Genomic DNA, 23,103 nt, shown 5'->3' on the forward strand with positions numbered 1-23,103 from the left:
GAGTCAGGCTGATGCCTTTTTTCGTGATTCTTTCTTGCCTTCTTTCGTGAACTGTTTAGTGGTTCTGTTCATGTCAATTAGTTATTTTTTCCGTTGAAACCTCCACCGCATCCTCCCCACCACCACCATCGAAAATAGAATAAGGGAGCATCACCACTCTTTAGGCCCTTGTGAAATTTTGTTATGTTTATGGACTTTGCTATTTTTGACACAGTTCACCTGAGCAGTCCCAGGGTCCATGGTCCCTGTATGTGCATGAAGTATCCAACACGCAATGATAAGATCTCTAGCATCAACCAATACTGGACCTTATAAGGAGAGCAAAACCCTCTTCCTTGACTGCACAAAGCTAGTTTATACATTGCTTGGTTTGTCTGGTGTCCAGATTGCCTCAAAGTTCATCTGATCTGTATGCAACATTGTGCTATTTCTGAGCTCTGGTGCACTATGAATAAGTGTGCACCTAGACAGCTCAGTATGTGGACAAATAGGGTGGCACTCACTCCCACTTTCTTGGTCAGGGAGATGTTCAAATTGTTCATCGATGTGTAGACCACTCAATATCTCTCCCGGCTAACATCTAGACACGGTGAACAGTGCAGTGGCCGATGTATTAATTCTAATGATAGTTCAACACACACAAACATTGTTAGCTGGAAATAAACAAACTTGCTTCACTGGAAACCTCTCACTGCGTGTTTCTGTTCAAAGAGCATTGAAAGATTAGCTCTCTTGATTGGCTTCCGTCAGCGCCTCCTCACCTCAGGCGCTGACAGCATCACCATCCATGGTTGCACACTCCACCTTGCTAAGCCAGTCTGGAACCTTGGGGTCTTGTTTGACCCTCAACTATCTTTCCTACCCCACATCTGTGCCATGACCTGCTCTGCCTTCCCTCACCTCCTCAACGTCGCCCAGCTCCAACACCGTCTCACACCGCAGGCCGCCGAAACTCTCATACTCGCCTTCATTACATCGAGGCTCGATTATGCAAACTCACTGCTTGTCGGCCTCCCCAACTCCTCCCTCCACAGGCTGCAGATCATCCAGAACTCTGCAGCCCATGTCCTCTCCCTCACTAGGCTCTGCGACCGTATCACCTCCATCCTTGCCCAACTCCATTGGCTTCCCATCACACAGAGGATACAGTTCAAGATCCCGGTCCTCGCCTTCAAAGCCCTCCACAGAGTTTTGGTCTTGCTCCCCCAGCTCTCCGACCTCCTAACCCCCTACCACCCTGTTCCCTCCCTCTGCTCAGCGGACTCTGGCCTGCTTCACGTCCCCCACCTTGCTCGCCCCACTATCAGCGAGCGGGCCTTCCGCCACTCTGCACCCACCCTCTGGAACTCCATCCCATAGTCCATCCGTCTCGCCCCCTCCCTCGCCACCTTCGAGACCCATCTGAAGACCCTCCTCTTCGACCGTGTTTTCGATCTCCTTGCTTCGCCCCCCCCCTGCTCAGGTCCGTAACTGTCTGTTCAGCATCTTGGGACGTCCTCCCGACATGAAAGGCGCTATAGAAATGTAATTTTGTTTGTTGTTGTTGAAGGCTGGGTGGTTTTCTTTTTGTTTTCTACATCTTACTCCCTTTGTTGATTCCTAAGGTTATATATAAGGTCAAAGCAGAGGACAAAGATATTCCTGATCTCTCTTCTCCAGTTGAGAAGTTCTTCATTCCTGAAGAAAGTAGCTTTGAGACGTCTCGAAGACGTGATAAGGCACTATATCAAATGCCAGGATTATTATTATTATAGAAGAATCCTTAAATCTGCATTTTCTTGGAAATCATAGTCGAGATCAGAGTGAGTCTTATTACAAAATATCCCAAGCCTTCCCTGATTGCAAAACTAGATCAAATCCGAATCTTCAAAGTATTGTTCCTAAAAGGTGGGCCTGGGCCAAGAAGTAGATTTATACATAATTTATCTGAAGCGTGGTTTGGCCTGTCCCTTCACCCTTGAGAGAGATACATCATTTCACTGTTTAACCTCAAAGGGGAAAACACAAGCTGACACATTTCAATCCTGAGGAAAGTACAATATAGTGGTATGAACGCGATACTTGATTGAAATTTTACTTCTAACTGAGTTAAAATGGATAAAATCTGCCATTTCAAGGGCCAAAATGTTGTGCATCTGGGGATACAAATAAATGTTTTAAGTGGGAGCATCACCAATATTTTTGGTGACATGTGTTTTTTTCCGATTGTTGAGAGCAATACATTAATAAACAGGGCGGGTGCTTTATTGAGGGAAAGCGGCTCAGAGAGGTTGCTGAGCTTGGTTTTGTCAAAGCAGCTGAAATATCACACAGTTAAGATAATGATCGGTGAAACATCCTGGTGAATGACTCATCAGCATGAAACTGTTCTAAATTTTTTTTTAAAAAGTTGTGACAAATGGGGTGGGGAGGAAGGCATATTAATTCGGTATTTGTAATTGGTTTTGAAAAACCTTTTGAAAGGTTTATAAACAGAAAGACTTCCTGTTTTAATGTTTTTGAAGTAAAATGAGATTGTGGTTTATCAAAGTGTTGCAATTTCACTACAGGAAGGAAGCTTAAAGTGTCAGTATATTAGTGGGTGATTGCTGTAGCTGAATATGGCCCGAGCACAATACCTAAAGGTATTGAGTCTCCAAGATATGACTGAGTTTCATTTTCCTCATTTGGTTAACTTTTGTCAGTAGGAAAGCATTACTCTCCAAGGACAGTACCTAATTTTTTTTTGTTTTTATTTTCTGTTTCTGCTCCATTGTGTTTTGCAAACCTTCATAATAGATTTTAAAACAAAACTCAATACAATTTCAAAGAGAAGACTTGTGTGAAAACAGACTCAAGTGTGCTGGCATTCCAGTAGAAATATATATTAGCTTTGAGCTTTGATTGTTATAATATTAAGGCTGGATAGTGGTTTATATTATATCGGTATTATACTGCTTAATAAAGCTTGTGTAGTGTCTGAAACACTTAATGCTAACAGAACATCAAAACAACTTTTGTGAAAATAATAGGAAGTAGATATATTCCTTGTGATTTCTTGACATATTATTTGAAGGCATTGCCACCAATTCCGTTTACTGAGAAGATGGGGCGCTTCAAGCTCCAACAAGGCATTTAGAATTTTGACACATGTAGAGGTAAGTATGTATAATTCATGGTAATTGCACCAATTCTCATCTAGTTCACGACAATTGACAGGAGTTAGAGTTTACAATTACCTCTGCTATAATGCAGCTATTAATTTTTTTTGTCCAAATCTAATTTCCAATGACAGGATAAATATAGCTAACTGCACTTTACTGCGTGTTCAACCTGTCATTGAAAAAAACATGAAAGATATAAAAGCTTGGTGCATTATTGATCGTTTGCCCAGCACTCTGAACACTTAAAAACTTCATTTTTTGTCCTTGCTTGTTCTTTTCGAAGATGCTGGTCACAGCCTTTTGTAGTGCTGTAGAAATCAATATCTTTTTCATGAGTATTTTCTATAAACTCCAAACAAATCTTGCTGATTATGCATGATCCTTACTATAAGTGCATTTGATCTCTTGTACCGCTGCAGGATTACTAATTCAGATTAAGATCATCCTAAAATCATTGTGATCACATATTGAGTCGAGGAATGCCCATTATAAATGTGTTCACAAAACTAATTAGAAATGATTGTGCTATTGCTGTAATTTCATTCCTACGGGAAACTATATATTTTTTCCCAAAATGTCCACTATATCTGAGCTCATTCTGTGGAGAATCAGTTCTTGTTGTCTACTGTTCTTAAACTATGTGGAGGTGCGTAATGTGTGTATATTTCTGTTAACATTTTTTAACACTTGAGTTGTGTGTTCAGATGTAGCTGTAGCTGTTCAAAAATAAACTGACCCAAGTTATTCCTGGGCTGCTGAGCAGTTTAGAGGAAATCTGTTAGATTGATTCTAAGGCATTGGAGAAGAGAGAAAATGAATGGTTTTATTTGAGATGACTTCGCCAACTTTTGACTATTAACGTTTTGTTGTCCAGTCCTCGATGAAGTAATTGGGAGTTATAGGGCTGGAATTTAAGGGACAAAAGTCCTAAACAGCAAAGGATTACAGCCTTGAAGTGATGGTTACCTATTCATGCTTATACTACATAGAACAGTGTATTAAAGTTTGCATTTGACTCTTCTTAACGTTATGCAGCAGGTTCACTGAGTGCAATAGAAGCATCATGACGTAGTAAAAGGCTAAAGAAGCCTAATAGTGACATGAAGATATCACTCGATATGTACTGTAGTATTAACGGTTAATGGGACGCAGCAGATTCTGAGTAAATTAGTTCAGAATGGAAAACCTTTCCAGTTGAGGCAGCTAAAATCCATCTCTTTAGTTGGAAGGGGGTAAAGGTATGTTTGTATTGTATTTCTTTGATTAAAGTTTTAGAAGTGTTTCATATAAAGTGAAAAACCTGATTTGCTGCAGGATTATTAGTCAGTCAAGAATTCAGTAAGGTATTTGGTTATGTCATTTCTTACCTTGGATCTTAAAAGACTTCTTTTTCTTAAGATAAAGAAGTTCACACTGTATTGGAACGGATTTTGGTATTTTTTAGAATATCATGTGGAAGGTGGCTTTGTCATTTGTCTATGTATAATATGAATATTGTATTTCTTAGCAGAAATTCACGGCTTGAAGTATTCCAGGAGCGCAAGTGAAACTGGGTTGTCTTTAACCACATACCTGCTGGGTTTTTGGCAAAACAAGCTTAGTGGGACTGCATTTAGAAGGGAGATTAATGGGTAAATAGTGCATGAAAATTAGATATACTATGCAAGGATTTCCCTTCTGTTTGTCAGTGGCCTGACCTTGTATCATTTTTATCTTGTGGGCTGTGCTGAAGGATCCCTTTAATTAAGGTGTATTTAACAAATGTAAATTGTACTTAAAATTATTAGTACGGGGTGCATAAATGAGATAAGTATTTTTACCTATGAGCCACTCCCTGTCCTTATAGCTGTCTTACATTGTAAGCAAAATCAATGGTATATACTGTAAACCAATACAAATAGTATTTTAATCTATGAATGTACTTTATTTTGTGAACCATTCATGCTTCTAATAACTATTTAGTGGCATCAACGATGTTATCAGTTAAACTAACTGGTCGGATCTTACTCTGGAATGAGATATGAAATAAAAAAAGAACGACGCACTGGCCAGATCGTTTGTCATTTGTGATTCTCAAGAGAACATTGAGTCACCAGTGGCAAGCTCAGCAATATTACTGTTTCTTCAAAAAATAATTATTTGGCAGCTGTTTTAAAGTTAAATTCTTTAGGTGAAGAAAATTATATTGTATTTAGGTTGTTCATTTTTTTTTAACTTTGTTTTCTTCCCTACAGGATAACCTTTTGCCATCTGCCCTTCCAGAGTAAATGGTTATATGTTGGCACAGAAAGAGGCAATGTACATATTGTCAATGTAGAGTCTTTCACTCTCTCAGGCTATGTCATTATGTGGAATAAAGCCATCGAACTGTGAGTGTTTGGTCTATTTTTGTATTGCTTGGTTGCTTACATTTCTCCTGTGCAAACATCTTTTAAACAGTATTAACCTTGACAAATGTCGAGTGTAGTTACATCAGTAGAACCAATTCTTTTCAAAATCTTTCTTCCTCTATCCATCCCAAAAAGGATGGTAAAGCTTAGTGTAAAATTAACTTAAGAAGGTGCTTTATTGTTGAATTCAGAAGTTTTTTTTAGTTTTTCTCCTTTGTGAATCTGTGCAGTTGGTTTAGATACATGCAAAATATAAAATGCTGGGTTTGAAGTAAAATGTTTCAAGCATAATTCAGGGAAACAGACGGAAATAAAGAGGAATCTGGGTATAGTAATGTACTCATCCTGTTAGGACTCCCGTGTTTGTTAGGACTTTAACTTGCCTACTTGCTTTCTCTGTTTGATAAGTAGAGAGATCTGTCTGTCTTTTTCTCTTGCCCCCACCCCCTTCTCAAAGGTACTCATTTTACCAATGGTAAAACGGTCAAATCAGGGTATCCATCTATGTTTGAATGCAAAACCTTCCAAGTGACCAAACTGACCTTTCCTTCCCTTCCCCATAGTAATCATGTAGGAAGATTGTGGATTGTGTGCTATATTAGATTTTCTGTTTTCACTTGCTATCTATTTACTCCCAGTCCCAAGGGATTCAATAAGTTGCTCCCCAAATTAACAAAAGATGTGAAATATTTCAAACTACCTTTTGGACAGCAGGTATTTTGCATAGGGTATCTGTGATTAAATAGAATAGATATTTTACATTGATTACTGATCCTTTCCTTGGAACAACCATTTGCATTTATGACAGGAGAATGTTTCAATTCGCTTCACACTGTGAGCCTAGTGATAGTGATGGGGGAAGGAAAAAGTGTCAAAGTATGGTTGAACAGATAGGCCTTAAGATAGGTCTTGAAGGTGGAGAGGGATTTCAGTTTGTGAGGAGTGTGTTGGGATAATCAAGCCTGGAGATGACAAAAACTTGGATGAGAGTCTCAGAAGACTGGGACAAAGAAGAGGCATGTGATGCTGCAGAGATGAGGGAAAGCAGCACTAGTGAGTACTCGGATGAAACGTGTGAAAGATAGTTGGGGTTCGAACAAGATGAGGTTCCTCACTGGCTCCGTGGTGAGCACCCATACAGGTCGATGTGATCAGTGCCTGAGGTGAAGAGGTATGATGGGGTCAAACAGGAGACCCTCAATAATGTTGACATTGAGATGTAGAACAACTCATCAAGGCTTGCAATTTCTCTCTCATACTGGATAGGTAGGTTGATCTGTTTTATAAAGCTTGAAACTATATTCTGCCATCAATAGTCCTGTTGTTGTGACTCATCAAAAAAAATCCAGTCACTATGGGATTTTGTCCAGTTTTAGCAGATTATGTGTTCACTTCAGTTTAAACAAGTAACACTTTGGGCATTGTCTAATTTCTTTGTGTATGGTGAGTAGTGTTAGATCCCTTATTGTCCCACTGTTCAACTCTCCTCAATGTCCCGTTTGAGTGGTTGCTGAAATGGGGAGGAAAGTACTGGTGGCAAAATTGAACTGGGAAGAATTCAGTGGTAGGTTTTGTTTACATGACTCACTGGGTTTCCACTTTTAAAGCTTTGTTTTGATATACTTTCTGTTTAGCTTTGACCCCTACCCTCCTGTTAAACGCTTTCTTCTTCCTGGCAATGGTCATCGCCAGGTTTGCAGAATCAGTATTTCTGTGCTGACTCTTACTGTTTCCTGGTTTAGTTTGCTACGATTAAATTTGCCTCCTTTATTGTATTGGCGCTGTTAAGTCACTAAAAGTCCCTTGACAGTTCATTTGGTAAAGGCATTGCCAAGGCAAAACTGGTTTGCTTTCTGACCTGTGCTGAGTTAGCGGATCATAGCCAGAACAGCAATACAGGTATTAACAGGTATCCTCTGCCTTTTGACTGGGGAAAAAATCATGCAAAGTTCCCACTTGTGATTGACATCCATTGTTTGGAGTTGGGTGAGAATGATTTAGGGCTCCACTATGATCAACTTCGTTGTCACCTCGCCTGCTCACAGTTATCTACCTCACACATAAAGAATGGTCACTTGAGGGAAGCAGCCAATGTGTGTAGGACTATATCTCTGCAAAATTTGATGTTTAAGGGAGAGTTGGTGTCCACTGTTTCACATATTTCAATTCTCTTGTTGGAATACTGGCGAATAATTTTTAAAAACAATTTCAAAATTAATTGGTGGTCTTGTTTCATGTAATATGAAAGGGGACTGAAGACCAAAGTGCACTGCAACTACAATAATGCTTGATTTAAAAATAATTTAAAAATACAAAATAGTTATCTAAAATGCAAAGCAAGTTGAATAGAGCAAGTACATTTTTACAGGAGTATAATACATTGGACATGATGTAGAACTGAGTGGAGCACTAATGACAAATGAATGATTCAATAATTTGTATCTTCAAGCTTAAAACAAACAGTGATAACTGTAACTATAATAAAACTGCTAGATTGTTTGTGACTCATATAATTTAATAGATGGTTTGTGTTCTGTTCTTCAGAACTTTGCATGAACCCATGTTTTTTCCTTTTCTGCCAGCTAAATAAGTCTTTTAATTGCAGGTCATCTAAATCGCACCCAGGACTCATTGTCCACATCAGTGACAATCCCATGGATGAAGGCAAGGTACATATAACCCTTAGAACAGTTACTGGTATAACTGGTTATTAGTTTAAAATTAGCCTTAACAGAAACAGAAGTGAAATATGCTATCAAATGTTCATAACAAGATTTCTTCTGTCTTGCGCATGAAATATTGTAGTTACTGAACTACTGAACTGAGGTGTTTTACATGAGAAGGTAGAGACATGAGAGGATGCTGTTCCATCTATTCAGCTTGATCAGTTATTCCATACTTCAGACCTGACATTCCAATGCATTTATAGCTGCACAAAGAACTCTTGTTTTCATAAAGACTTTTTTTATATAATATATATATATGCAGTCTGCGTGTATGGCCCCAGAAGTTGCTGGCACACAATACAATTTAAGATTTTCTATTTAGTCATTTCACAATAAATCTGGTTCAGTCATACTTGATATTTTAGTAAACTGTGTGGAATAATTTGAATTTCTTAATTTAAATGTCATTTGCTGTTAATCTTCTCAGTTGTTTTGTCCTTGTAAATCTTGTTTATATATTCCTCTGCGTGCTTCCTACGTAACTTGATGTACTGTGTAAACAGAAGCATTTCTAGTATATTTGCCAAGGTCATAAATAGGAAGCAGAAGTATCGAGATCTCCTTTTTTAAAAAAAAAGACAACATATTTGACACCTCATTCTGCCATTTGTGTGAGCTTTCAGATTTATTTTCACCAATTGCTAATGACAGTAATGAAGATACTGAATTTGACGTGGTGCAGAGCTTGGTGGTGTGAGAGCGTTGAATTAACACATACAGCTATTACTGAATGACCTCTGGATTTTTATTTCTTTCAACATAGAAATAGAAAGGGAACTGATAATTCAGGAGTCAGGAGCTGGGTGGAAAGGATCGCGTCTCTGTTATGCGTCTAGTCAGGCAGGCTGGTCACTCATCAGTAGTGCCTTAGCATCTTGGCCTAGCTCAAGTATTGAATCAGTAGATCACAAGTAGAGAGTTGATTCAGCTGCGCTTGCCCTTTACCTAGCATTATCACCATGGAGCCATCTTACCTCATTTATATACTCCCAGAAGGATAAATTGGTTTTAAGCCAGTTGACGAGCACAGGTTTGAGCTGAAGCAGCATCACTTGCTGGATATCCTCCCGATTGGTGTGGTGTAGCAAAAATTTGGAACACATTTAAATGTTCATCTTGATATCACTTAATACATTGCTGTTGAAGAAATCAAATACGATGAGCGATAGTGGGTAACCTTGCAGCAATCTATTTGAATCATGTCACTTCTGTCTTCCCCCACCCTCCCGACTACCACCACCACCAATTTGTCAACTCTTAAAATGCATCCTGAAGCTGGAGCTAGGTTACGCAACTAAGATGAGATACAGTATTTGGCTTTGAAACCCAATTGTTTCCACATGAGTAGCACAAGGCACTTGATCCAAAGCTTTCTAGAAATGAATGAAAGTTACATTGATCCCTGACAATCTTGTACAAAGCCACAACATGTACACATTTTCTTCGCCTGAGCGAAGTTGGCCTGTACCTTTCTGACCACACTGCAGACTTAACTGCTACCAATATATGCACTGCAATGCAGTGCACCAAAGAGTCATTGAAATCAGTGAGGTTCCTTTAGTGGTTTTTGATTTTTCTGGAGGTTGCTTTCTTGTGGCTAAGCACCACAATTGCACTCGAAACGTCAAAGGTATGCATGCTTCAAAAAGAACCTTCTGTCTGTTTTGTAGCACTTTTGCCTCTGAATCAAAAGGTTGTGGATTCAAGCCTCATGTTTATCCTGGAGCTCAAATACAAGCCTGACACTTCAGTGCAATATTGCAAGAGTTTTTTAGGTCAATGTTAAAGATCCCCAAAATGAGATGATTTTCTTCCACGTATTTGTCAATTCCCTAGATTAATTGGGCATTCACCTCAAAGCTGTCCTACCTTGCTGGTGCAAATGGATTCCAAATTCGAATGCAGGACTAGTCATATTTTGCAGTGATTATCTGGGAAGTGCTTTGGGACATTCCAAAGTAATAAAATCTTATATAAAAAAAAAAGCTTTTTCTTTCTCTTTCCCCCGATGGAAAATGTTCTCTGCTACAGCTGCAGTTTCATGTGTCTGGCTTTATTCCTAAATGCAATAGCGTTTGTGCTGGCTTGCCCATGTTTAGATTTCAAGTAATCCGTTTTTCAGAATTTGATGTTAGATCTTCTCTTTGATGACATTCTAGATTATGAAACGTCTCCAGATTTAGGCAATAGGCAAGCTGTGCAGATGTTAGGCAGTCATGCGGAAGATAATTTGTCTTTATGGAGTGAACGCATTAGTCCTCCATCTAACTGAAACAAGAAAGCTTCAGAAGAGCTGGAAAGGTGAAATGCAGTATTTCATTCCTCAATTTCAAGATGAAGGCATGTGGATTCTTGGAAAATTGCAAGTAGGGCATAAAAACAGAAGTTGTTCTCTGCATAATGAAAAATATTGTTATTCTAGGTTAGACAGAGTATTGATCTTGAGGTTCGCTGCACACAAGATATAGTGCCAAGATTGGCTACAATTTGTTGTTGTTCATTTCTGTGACTTTGGCCAGAAGGAGATTAACCCAAATTGAGGAGATGGAAGTTGAATGTGCGGCAAATGCAAAGGGCTAAATATTAGAAGTAAAATAGAATGTACAAATATTCATGGAAGAGATAATTTGCCAAAGAGCAAGTTGCAAGAGATTTAGATGTATTAATTGACTTGCGGTTCACCTTATCCAAACACTGTAAAGTGCCAATATACAGAACAAACAGGATCTGGGCTACATTACCAAATCAGTTAAAATCAAATTCCCACATGTCGTGTTCTGGTCAGGCTACACATTGAGCGCTGCACACCCTTCTGGTCATTGTGACATGAGAGCTGACTGCTCAAGTAACAATGCAGAGTAGAGGAATGAAGCTGATTCCTTGTAAGAGGAATAAGCAATAAGGAATGACTAGATAAACTAGAACTCTTCCCCCACAAAAGGATTTGTCTGACCGGTACTTAAAAGTGTCTAAGATGAATAACAAAGGAAGAAAGTTCAGAAAAATATTATCAGGTGTGCTAAGGCAACAGGATGCAGTCTGAAATGTAACATTTTTGGCAAGTTTTGGTGTCTCATACCTTTTTGGAGTTGAATAAAATTAAGTTAACATTGTCTATTTGCAGCTTTATTGTTTATTGTAATCACCATAGCCATGGACTTTATTAGTCGAGGGGGAGCATTACAGCATTTGTACATGCTTTACTTAAGTAGAAGAATTGTGTGCTTTACATATAGCCTTTACTTGGGTGGTGTAAACGGCCTTATGTTTCCCTTTTTGGCTTTGCAGCTTTTAATTGGTTTTGAGTCTGGAACTCTGGTATTGTGGGATCTGAAATCAAAGAAGGGGGAGTACAGATACAGCTATGACGAGGTAAGTGTGTATATTATAAGAATACAAGGTGTTGGGAAGTTAATGAGTAAGCATTTGCATTTCTAGTTACTTTTCTCTTGGAACCCTGTTATTCACCTATGCCTGAAAATTACAACCTTATTAAGAGACTTTCCATTCTCGAGCCATTGGATTTCTGTTCCCTGCACTCAAACCTTTTATTATTTCTTATCTTCTTTCATCAATATTATTTCGATATGTGTAAAAAATATGATTTTAAATTTAATTTGCATGCTCACCAGCTTTAAGTTTTAAGCTTCAGAGTGGCAACTTAAATTACACTGGGGCCTCCATGTCCTTATCATCTTAACTGCACAAGTCCTCCTCTGTGACCATTATGTTCATTGTTTGCATTTGCCTTTATTGGATATATATCTGCATTGTCAGGAGCCTTTGATGGTTGAAAAAAGCAGAATCAAGTAGTTGATCGCAGGGGTGGCTGAAATGGCAACTCAGATGATGCCAACTTCCGTTTTTTAATTATGTATCTGCCTGATGGAGTTTAGTGTAATTTAGATTTGAGAAGTACCCATGACTCTTCCTTGTAGGATATACGTCAGCTGAACTTACTGTGAAGCTAGGAGGTCTCAACTGAGGTGATTACTCAGCTCAGTGTCAGTATTCAAACACGTATATTGGTTGCGGCATGTCACAATTCAAAGTAGTGCCCTAATATATAAAATGACTCAAATGTGGAGGTGTTTTTCCACTTTGTTCTACTAAAGTCCTTAACTTCTAAAACAGAACAATGAAGGTAATACACAATGAAAAAACTACACATTCGATTGGTGGCTATAGCTTGTATAAATTTGAGAAATCAAATACCATCCAATGTTTGGAATTAGCCAAGTTTTTGTTTTCAGTTCACTCGTATTTTCAGGTTTCATATGTTGGATTTGTTGCTATAAATATTCAAATGTTATAGAAGTTTTTGAGCCCAACTGCAGTGGTGATCGATCAATGGCTTTGGCTGCAACTGTAGCCATGAGTTTTGCAGATGTGATTGTTTTTGTGGTTGATTTTTGTGATAAAAATGCCTTTTAATTGTGATAGTTGGAAAGGTACATATTTATTTAGTTGCAAGGAAACATTGAATTCAGTGTGACCAAATTAATCACGGGATCTTGAGAGCATATCAGATTGAGTAGGGTAATTTTTTTTTGAGTAAAGGCTTCTTATTCTGTTCTTGTTTAAACTTGCATTGAGAGTATTCTATAATCACTCTGCTTTTACAGCAAATCCACAAAAGAAAAATTTACTCTTTCAAAAGTGGTCTTAATCTAGGTATTTTCATGAGCTTAAATGTACATTACTGTCTTTTTTTTGTTTTTAAGTCATATTTTAAATGTTCTGTTATTATTGTTGGATGTTTTTAAACTATAGTTTATGGAAGCATAATGTTAAACTCGATATATTCAATGATATGTTAGAATCGTGTCTATTATATTAATGTTCTCAGTTATCAAACCAATAGCAAAAATATTTTCTGTTGTGCAGGCTATCCATTCTGTTGCTTGGCATCATGAAGGGAAACAGTTCACCTGTAGCCATTCAGATGGCAGCCTTACAACTTGGAATGTAAAATCCCCTCTGAAGCCTGCACAGATCATTACACCACACGGTAAGTGGAAATATATGGACATGATGGCCTTTAATAAATATTTACCCTATTCCAAGATTTCTATTAGAGACAGCAGTAATTGCCCACTGAATACATAGAGGTTCAATGTCTGCCTTTTTTCTGCAAATTGTTACCTTTTACTATTGATTGTTTTATTTTGAATGGGTGAATGGATATTTGTAGTTCAGATGAAAAAGGCACAGTTTGTTCATTCCCTTTCTGGCCCTTCTTGGAAGTAAAACAGAGAACTATGTTCCTTAATTGTTCTGCTTAGTCTTGCTGCTATATGAAATGATGATGCCCTCTCAACGTCTGAAACTGAGGATGATAAACAGCATGTTTTGAGATGCAGAATAATTTGCGGGTTTTCAGTCACTTTAGCTCTGGAGTAAAGGTTGAAATTAATAATAATTTTTTTTTCAGGAAAGTTTCCAAAAGATGGAAAGAAACCCGAACCATGCAAGCCAATCCTAAAAGTAGAATACAAAACAAGTAAATCTGGGTAAGTACATTTTTTAAAGAAATGTTTTAAAACAACAAACCTTTCTATTCATCATTGAGATGTCAGTACCTAGGGAACTGTATCCTATTGTATTTTCAGTTTTATAAGCAACAAACACTACAGAGTCAGGTTGAGAGCAGGTAATGTTCAAATTGAAACCCTTTCTGCTTCTTCATAAAACCATTTCTCCTGTACCATCTCCTACATTTGATAAGTTCATTCTCTGATCCCAACAAGAGCTGTTGGGTCACATCTCTTCCATGCTAAAGTACCCTCCAAGAATGCCAACTATTTAATTTTTCCTGAATAACTAACTCTACTTTGATGTCAGTTCAAGACTAGAACACCGCATCACATTCAGATACAGGTTTAGCATAACTGGACACAGAGAAAAGCTTGTTTTCTTCTTACCTGTGACATCTTTAGCCATTGTATTTCATCTTTCTTCATTTATAGGTACTAATAAGTATTCACACCTCTTTCCTTTTCCCTCCCAATCTCTAAATATATTGCCCTCCCGCACCCTCTCTAGTAAAATTTAAAAAATCCAATTCTACTCTGATTCATTCTTTCTCAGGACCTCAAGACTTATCTCTGCTTCATTTATTGACAATCTAGATACTGTTAAAAACCCAAGTTTGGCATCATGTATTTGCAGCATATTGTATGCTGTCCTCTTTCCTGTTCTTTTCAGCCTTGATAATGTCATGTATTATGGACTTTAGTACTTCAAATAGATTTCTCAGTTGCTACTCATGCCAGGCACTGTTAGCCTGGACTATTGGATTTTCATATCTATTCTAATGAAATTTGTAACCTTATTTCAATGGCGTATAATTGAATGTATATTCATATCCACAAGTTAAGCCGTTTTTTGTGGTATGAAATAGAAAATAGAAAAGTAGAATGTTTCTTAATTAGCAATATCTTTCATAAAATCTACAAATGTAACCTTGCAGAATTTTATTTCAATATAGATATGCTACTATAGCGTACAAATAATCAATGCATGTCTTTGTACAATGGGTCTTTGCAATGAAGACTTCTGCTGGACAGTTATTGTATTTGTTACAATAGTGCACCACGCACTCATTTGCATTGTCCTTTGCGTTGAGGTTTGTTCTCGACTGTATTAGGGTACTTGCTGAGAGATGTCTATGCATTTCCCCATAAAAAGAGGGAAATCGGAGGCCAAACAATCTATTTTTTTTTCTTGCTTCCTAATGGGTAGTAGCAGAGCTACATTGCTGAGGAACTCGGTTACTATTCCTTTGTTTGAAGTTAAGTGATGTACTGTAGTCGGAGAGCCACTACAGACAAAAGAGAAAAGGGTTAGATTCTGATGCAGAGAATGATAAATTGATTTACTTCATGTAAAGTTGAGTGAAACATTTTACTTTATCTCTAGACTTAGAAATTGAGGGACAACAGAGGTATTGTTTTTTTTTTACAAGATATTGATTAGGCTACAATCAGAGCAACGCATGTGGTTTTGAACACTCCATTGCAGAAAATACAGAGAGGATATGTGTCTCAGCTTGGACAAAAATAGGTCTGTTTTCACTTGTACAAAGAAGTTTTACAAGAATCGTTCCTTAAAACTGAGCCTGGGGTTATAATGATATTTAAAAAGAATTTGTGGAGGAAGAATATAAACTGGTAAAGGGAATGATCAGAAAATTGGGATTAGAATAATTAATTTCTCTGGATAGGTGAGCATCATCTTGGGATAGATAGGCTGAATGGCATTCTTCAATGCTTTATTTTCTAAATATTTTAACTTCAAGAAATGGTGACCTGACTAAAAATGCTTCCTGGCAAAACTCATCATTAAGACTGTTCTTTTAAATGTAGGAGCCTGTAGATTTCCTGTTACCCATTTTCATTTGAAAGTTTAAACAGACCCAGTCAGCTTATTTTTAGATATTTAAATATTTATGAAGCATGCTGATGTTACAGAATGTAGCATCAAGAGTAATGGACAGTGAGGTGAGGTGACAAAGCAGCAAAGTAGTTGCAAACATGTCCACATCTTGTTTTTAAAATGTGCTTTTTTATATTAATTGAGAGATCTGTACTATTCAATGTGGGTCTATATTTGTACCGTCTGTAGCTCTCCACTTCATTAACACTTCCTACCCTTGGTTTAAACAGAATTGGGAAGGCTCATATTTTGTCCATGAACATTGCATCTGCTTAGAATTTGGTTCTATATGGGGGTAGTAAAATAACATAAGGTAGGAAAGGCCATTATATCCAGAGCGCTCAATAATCAATTGAGTCCAGAACCTCATAGACCATTTTACCCTTTCTCTTACCTCTGTACAGAGTTTGTATTTTCCCAAAGCCTGTTGAATCAGCGTTTTGTTTTTAAAGGCTTTCATTGATACTAAATTTACTGCAGTAGTTTATGAGCTGTTACAATTTAAGAAAATCATGGAAGTTGATGATCTTTTAAAACTGTTAGCTCGATTAAATCATTGACACATGATTCTTTCCATTCCTACACGGTGCATCAGTGTCCCACACTGATACATGGTTAGATTATTTTTCCCATGCTTTCTGCAAAACATTTATCCACAACCAATTTGGAGAGTTTTATAATTTTGAAGGTCTATTTAGTCTTATACATTCATTTGTTTTCAATACCCTGTTGGTTCATTCTGTCTGTGGCATCAATCCAATCCCAATAACTTGGTTGATGTCACCTGGGTTATTACTCTTGCATCAGGATAATTTTGTGTGTTCCATTATGACTGACACCAGTATAATTTTAGATTAGGCTGGCTACTGTTCCCCAGATCTTGTTACTTCTGCTGTAGATACCAAGGCTTTAGTTTCCTCAAAGTCTCCTTTAATACCACAGGTATGTGGCAGACCGGGTGCCTATAATGGAAGCTACACAAAAGGCATTTGATGTTTAGCTCTGGTGAAAGCCTAAAATAGAGAACTCAACTAGTTGCAGAAAGAATGTATTCTTGATTCTGATTTGCACTATGCAATAATTTATGGCTTCTTCGATTTAATCAGGATACACTAATCAGGGTATATTCGTACTGTAATGCATCTCTGGAGATCTCAGTTAGTGGCACAAGGCATGACTCAGTACTGACTGGTGTCCTATGCTTCTGAGAAGACTAAGAAAAATACTGTATGTTGATTGAATAAATGACACTGTTTACAATAGCGAGGTCCAGTAAGCAAATCCCAGTTGCTATCTTGTTGTCTTTGAAGAACTCTCCCTTGAGTAATTCTTCTACCTCGAGTAATTCCAAGTCATTTGGGAACCTTACAGTTTATACTTATCTATTGCTATCTGAGAGCTCCTAAAGCCATTCTCTGCCTGGTGCTGTAAGTATTGGAGCCTATTCAAAGTCTTTCCTTTGCCTCCATTTTTTTCTGGGGCACCTTTGTGTAGCTTCTGGCTCCTTCCTCTGAAACACCCCTTAACGTATCCATCAAGGAATAAAATCAATCAATGCTTAATCATGAGCTCATTAATATAACTGTCTAGAAACAAACAATCAGGATTGGCCTCTTTTCTCCCACTCACGCATTTGCTTAGGGGCCAGTAGTCACTCCAGAATATGCATTGGTCCAATTCCCTATAAATCATAGTCATAGAATTTTACAGCACAGAAGGGGACCATTTGGTCTTTTGAGTCTGCACCAGCTCTTAACCGCTTGGCTGGAAATCGGTTATAAGGAAGAGAAGGGCACCTTCTATCTCCAGTGGAGCCATTGATACTTGCAAGAATGCCCAATGCCTTCCCACAAGTGGCAGCAGGGTGAAGAAGAAAAGAGGTTTCTGTTCTTGTTCCCAAGATTATCTGCTCCAATTTTTTTTCAAATGTCATATGCTTTTTGAGGATTTGACATGGCTCCTTTGAGTCCTCCCCAAGGAAGTAGAGGAGGTTTTGCCAGAGAAGCCCCCTCCCACCTTGTTTCCAATCACAGTTGAGTGAGTACCAAGTATACTAACCTGCACATGTCATTATGGAAGATTTGACCATTGTCTGGTATTCGGCTGTCATAACAGAACATCTATTTGTAGGTGGATAATGATGGAGTTCACCTGACCTATAACCTGACTTGAACGTTTAGTTGCCAGCTTCGTTCTTCATCACTTCCAGTTTTTGATGTCCCCAAGATCAAAGGGTCTCTTTTGGATACTTAATACCCAATGTCAAATGTTGGAATATTCATGAATTACTTTGAAATGCTGTTGAAAATATTCATAAAAAACACAGATACTGCTGCATTGTTGACTGAATGGAGAAAGCTACTGCTCGTTGCAGCATTGAACAGAAAGTTGCAGGCTCATTTCCCATTTTGTAATGATATGCTGAACCTAGCTAGGGTTTAGTAAGGGTGTTATAATTGGCATCTGTGCCCATGGAACTATGGAGAGGAAAACAAATCAGTGGATTCCCACTCCCGTTTGACATCTGGTAACTCTTCTGCTTATATTATGCATGGGTGAGAACAGACTTGGACTTGGTTGTGCAAACTGTCCACAGTCAAGTAACCCGCTGATACATCTGAAGAATGACCATTTGGTTAAGGTGCAGGAACTACTGTCAAATACCTTTTGAATTCTTGAGCTGAAAAGTCTTTGCCTTCCAGAGAGAGCAGAAAAAAGGGAAAACAATTGTCCAAAAAAGCTAACAAGTGTTTAACCTGTGTGTAAAGGTATAACCAAACTTTATGCTTGTGTTCAATTTTCTTTCAGTTGTGCAATTAAAACCAAGAAATAACCCAAATTCAGCACCTAATTACTTTAAATATTTGTAAGTTAAGTGACTAATGCAAGTGAACTTTTTTTTCATTTGCTTATCAGCTAGCCAAAGTATTTACAAATTTCATTTTACAAAAGCTTATTTTTGAAGAATATTGTAATGTTACATAAACAATCATTCTTGTCGCAATCAAATATCTTGCAGTAAATACAAGCTTTTAAGAAAATGTCGGTTTATGTACTGTTCTTGCATTAAAACTCATATGCATTCCAAAAATCACTGAAGAAAATATGACTAGATCTAAAGTAAACCTCCAGAATAAATGTTAGTTTTAACCAAATATTTTATAATTCTTGTTTCCAGAGACCCTTTCATCATTTTTTCAGGAGGTCTGTCATATGATACTGTAGGCAGAAGACCATGTTTAACAGTGATGCATGGGAAGAGCACTGCAGTACTTGAAATGGACTACCCAATTGTTGACTTTCTAACCCTGTGTGAAACGCCGTATCCTAGTGGTAGGTTTGCTAATGTTACTTGATTGTGCGTATACCTCAAATTAAAACAATGTTGCATTCTTCACTCCCCCCAAAAAAATCCACATGCATATTAATTAAAAGAAAAAAAACTTGAATGGTAGAAACGTGAAATATTCACACAATGCTGGAACCACACACAATGGAGAAACTGCACAGAAGGTAACTGAAGGTGAAAGATTGGTTAATAATATGCAATAATCCTTGCATTTGATATACCGCCTATAATGTCAGAATATTTCACTGTGCTTTAAAAGGAAATTCCTGTAAGTGATTGTATTTATAGACAAACAAATGCCCCTATAGGTAAAGAGAGGCCCTATTGTATCACGGTACTGTGCTGCGTTATCTGGTCTCAGCCAGGCAACATTTATAGCACAATTCCCTCAGCAGCTCTGGTCGGGAAAAGAAAATGTCATTCAGGGTTTTTATTCAGAAAGTTACGCTTGCTTGATCTGTAGGTCTATAGGTCAAAAAGCTTTCTAATACTGCCTGGCTCACATATGAAGAATGGATATTTAGATACAGTAGTAGAGGGAAGTGGGCATCTGTTGAAATATATGCTACTAAGAGTTGGTGCATTCTGAATGGGAGGAAGGGTTGCCTAAAATAGTAAAAAAAATGCTAAATTTGAAAAAAAATTGTATTTTGTCTACAAATAAGACTGTGGTTCAATGTATACTAAATGGTTCCCAAAGTCCAAACTAAGGTGTTGCTTAATGTCATCCATGATTCCGTCATCATTAATCCTGCACTATGAATGTGCTTGTGCGTCAGCAGCCTGCACCATACCAACCCTCAATGCCAACGCTGAGAGTTGTTGTCAATCGCAAAATAGACCCAGAACTGAATAATCACTCAATGAAGTACACAGCCTGTATTTAAAAAAAACTCAAAGTTGTAATCTCTTCAGGATTCTGTAGGCATTTCTAAACTGCTTATACTTTGGTGTCAGAATTGATGATACCAGCCCCATTTCATCAAATTACTGCCTTGCAATCACTATCGTTTGTCTATCAAATTCTATTAAAAATTTCAACAAGTATGTTGGTGAATGAGTATTCTAATATTAGAATTGTAATCTAAATACCCATTTTCTTTAAAGAACTTATCTGACGCATGGAGAAGCTGTTGCAACTCAATTGAATTGTCCACCAAATAAGAATTGTTAATGTAATCTTTTAAACCTAAGATTTACAGCAGCACTCTGATTCTGCTAAGCGGTACTCTTATGAAAGGAAAATTAGCAGTCTTTATTCCGTTGTCAATTCTGAATCATCTTTTGAAACCATTAGCTGTACAGAATTTATTAGGATGCCTTTTTTAAAAGTATAAAATGAAGAAGTAGTTTCTACCTTCCTTACATGGACAAGCACAGCAATAACCCACTAGACTTGTGAGAAAACCAATCAGCAATTTTTTTAAAGAGAAATATGCAACCTTTTTCAAAGCCTTGCAATAAAATAACCTAGGATAAATTAATTGCCCAAGTGAACTGCTGCTTTGGTATGAAGAGCAATGGAGGAATGATTCTGAGAAACAGAAAATATTTCTGAAATCTTGAGGCCTTAATAATAATAGTCCTTGCATTTGATATAGCGCCTTATCATGTCTTCAAGACATCTCAAATTGCTTCACAGAATATACTGTAAAATTGGTTGACTGAATGAATATTTCTGGGTGAAAAACGGCAGCCATTTGCACACAGCAGTGTTCCACAAACAGTCATGGATTGAGTGACCAAATTATTTTTCTATAATCAATTATTCTTATTATCATCCTATAATCAAAGGAATTGGGGTGAAGAGAAATATGAAACTCATTAAATGGGGCTCTCTGGCTTTCAGAGAAAATTAGAACTAACAATCGATTTTCATAATTCAAAATGCTAAATATTGATGATTACTTCAAACAGATTGTATAAAACCAGGTGTGATTATTTTTTTATTTTGATTTCTTACAGATTTTCAAGATCCGTATGCAGTAGTGGTGCTTCTCGAAAAGGATTTGGTAGTTATAGATCTTGCACAAAATGGGTAAGGATCCCATGTTGAAATTCAAATTACATTGTCATTTCCATAGTTAAACAATTATGGTTAAGAATGGGTTTGGAGAATAAAGTGTTGGATATTGACTAAGATGATCACACTCCATTGAACAGTGTTTTCTGATTGCTGAGTTGGAACAAAAATGTCTCAAGAGGCAGCAGGTCAAGGTTAAATAATGAAGCTATAGGGGTGCCAGAATTCTCTGCAATATTGGTTGATAAAGTTTGGGCATAGGGTCAAATATGCAGAGGTGTTTTTATGGGAATTTTACGACCCATTATAGTGTAGGATATACTTTGTCTGAAAGGAACGATTGAAGCAGTGTCTGATCTTATTCATGCTTGCTAATGTTTTTAATCATGACTGAACTATTGAAATTCTCCCAGAGGTTCAAAGGATTTCCAACATTTTTTTTAAAACGCGAAAAAAAAAGGACAGTTTTGGCATCTTGTCTTATTCCTGTGTCAACTGATGAACGGGTCATAAGCCTGGACCGGATAAAATGCCCAATATTTTCCTCCATGGATAATTACTCATTATCATTGCCAATCAGTAACTAATAACAGCAAGTAGCAAATATTTCCGAACTTGCGATGAGCATATTGGCAGCTGTCCAGCCTAGTGAGACTGAAACACTGATCCATTTGGATACAATAAGTAGAGCTGCATATTTTCTGGGTAGAGGAAGGGGAGGGGGAGAGATTCATCTGAGAAATGTTTCAAAATGGCATCATGTAGGACACAATTCATTCAATCCAATTTGTTATTCATGCTCATGTAATTTACATAATTTGTTCACGTGGGATTAATTTTGTAGTCCTTTCAGTCTCCAGAAATGTCATTTATTGCTGTGAAAATAGTGTATTTTAATAACTTCTCAGTCTTGGTAAAGAGGTCCATCTTTATGACTCACATTGTGAATATAAATTTAGAATTGGCAGCTTGAAAAAGAAGTGGAAGAATGGAGTGTTCTTTGCAGCTGCTGATTAGTAGTAAAGTACATACTATCACTGAATTAACGTCTATTAATATTTACTGTAGCAAGCGGCAGGGATCAGAACTGTTCATTCCTGTGGGTTGGTAAAGTTACTGACCTTAATATTTTGCATTTATGGGATTACTTTACGCAGAACTATGCACAATTCTGGATTTTCCTCTATTACAGAAAGAATGTTGGGGTCTTGGAAAGGAATAACATAATTTCACAGTAATTATATAGTTAAGAGTGCAATCTTGCTGAATTGGTTCTGCTTTGACTGAAACTGAGAAAGTTAAGAAAGGATCTTAAAAACTTCAAAATTCTGAGATAAAAGATTATTCTTTCTGCTTAAAAAAAATGGTAACAATGTGTTACAAACTGAGCATTATCAGTAAAAGAGTTATCCAGTAAAAGGAGGTTCCAAGTGGGAATGATTTGCTACAAAGTACAATTGAGGCTGCGACCATAACCTTCAAAAGGGAAGCATTAGGGTGTCAGCTTGGATCAGTTGGTAGCAGTCTTGCCTCTTTGAACTCACAGTCTACATTAGCACTCCAATTCAGTGTTGAAGGGGTGCTGCACTGTTGGAGCTGCTGGCTTTCAGATGAGATGTTAAACCTAGGATGCGTTTGCCTGTGTAGGTGGATGTGAATGTTCCCGTGGCACTATTTTGAAAAGAGAGAGTAATTTCTTCCAGTGTCTTGGCCAACAATCTCCCAAATCTAAATAGTCATTTGCTTCATGGCTGTCTGTAGTGTACAGTTGTTTATGAATCCTGTGAAGCTCTTTGAAATGTCCTCCAGATGCGATGGACGATAAACAAATGCAGAGATTATTATTATTTAAAGAGGAAAAATATAGAAAAATATGGGAAGGAGTAGAAATTAGAGTAGCTGACTCTGGAAAGACATGCTTGCACCAATTTATGCCAAATAAAGTTAAAGCAATTGGAACTGGAGATGAGTAACTAAACACATTAATATTGTTAAAATGCACATTGATCCATGTTAACATTGTGATTCAGATGCA

General features: G+C 37.4%; 1 protein-coding gene across 4 annotated transcripts in view; it reads left to right on the plus strand.

Annotated features, from left to right (window-relative positions):
• LOC103179286 (syntaxin-binding protein 5) overlaps positions 1–23,103 on the plus strand; it is a 114,886-nt gene that overhangs the window by 32,018 nt on the left and 59,765 nt on the right. For all 4 annotated transcript variants that reach the window (XM_042333587.1, XM_042333583.1, XM_042333585.1 and 1 more), the window contains exons 5-11: positions 5,378–5,512; positions 8,139–8,202; positions 11,548–11,631; positions 13,147–13,270; positions 13,694–13,772; positions 18,875–19,029; positions 21,011–21,083. In XM_042333587.1, the coding sequence (XP_042189521.1) occupies positions 5,378–5,512; positions 8,139–8,202; positions 11,548–11,631; positions 13,147–13,270; positions 13,694–13,772; positions 18,875–19,029; positions 21,011–21,083 (714 nt within the window). The remainder of the gene's footprint in view (positions 1–5,377; positions 5,513–8,138; positions 8,203–11,547; positions 11,632–13,146; positions 13,271–13,693; positions 13,773–18,874; positions 19,030–21,010; positions 21,084–23,103) is intronic.

The sequence above is a fragment of the Callorhinchus milii genome, unplaced genomic scaffold, assembly GCF_018977255.1.
Source record: "Callorhinchus milii isolate IMCB2004 unplaced genomic scaffold, IMCB_Cmil_1.0 Scaffold3, whole genome shotgun sequence".
In the NCBI taxonomy this organism is placed as follows: domain Eukaryota; kingdom Metazoa; phylum Chordata; class Chondrichthyes; order Chimaeriformes; family Callorhinchidae; genus Callorhinchus; species Callorhinchus milii.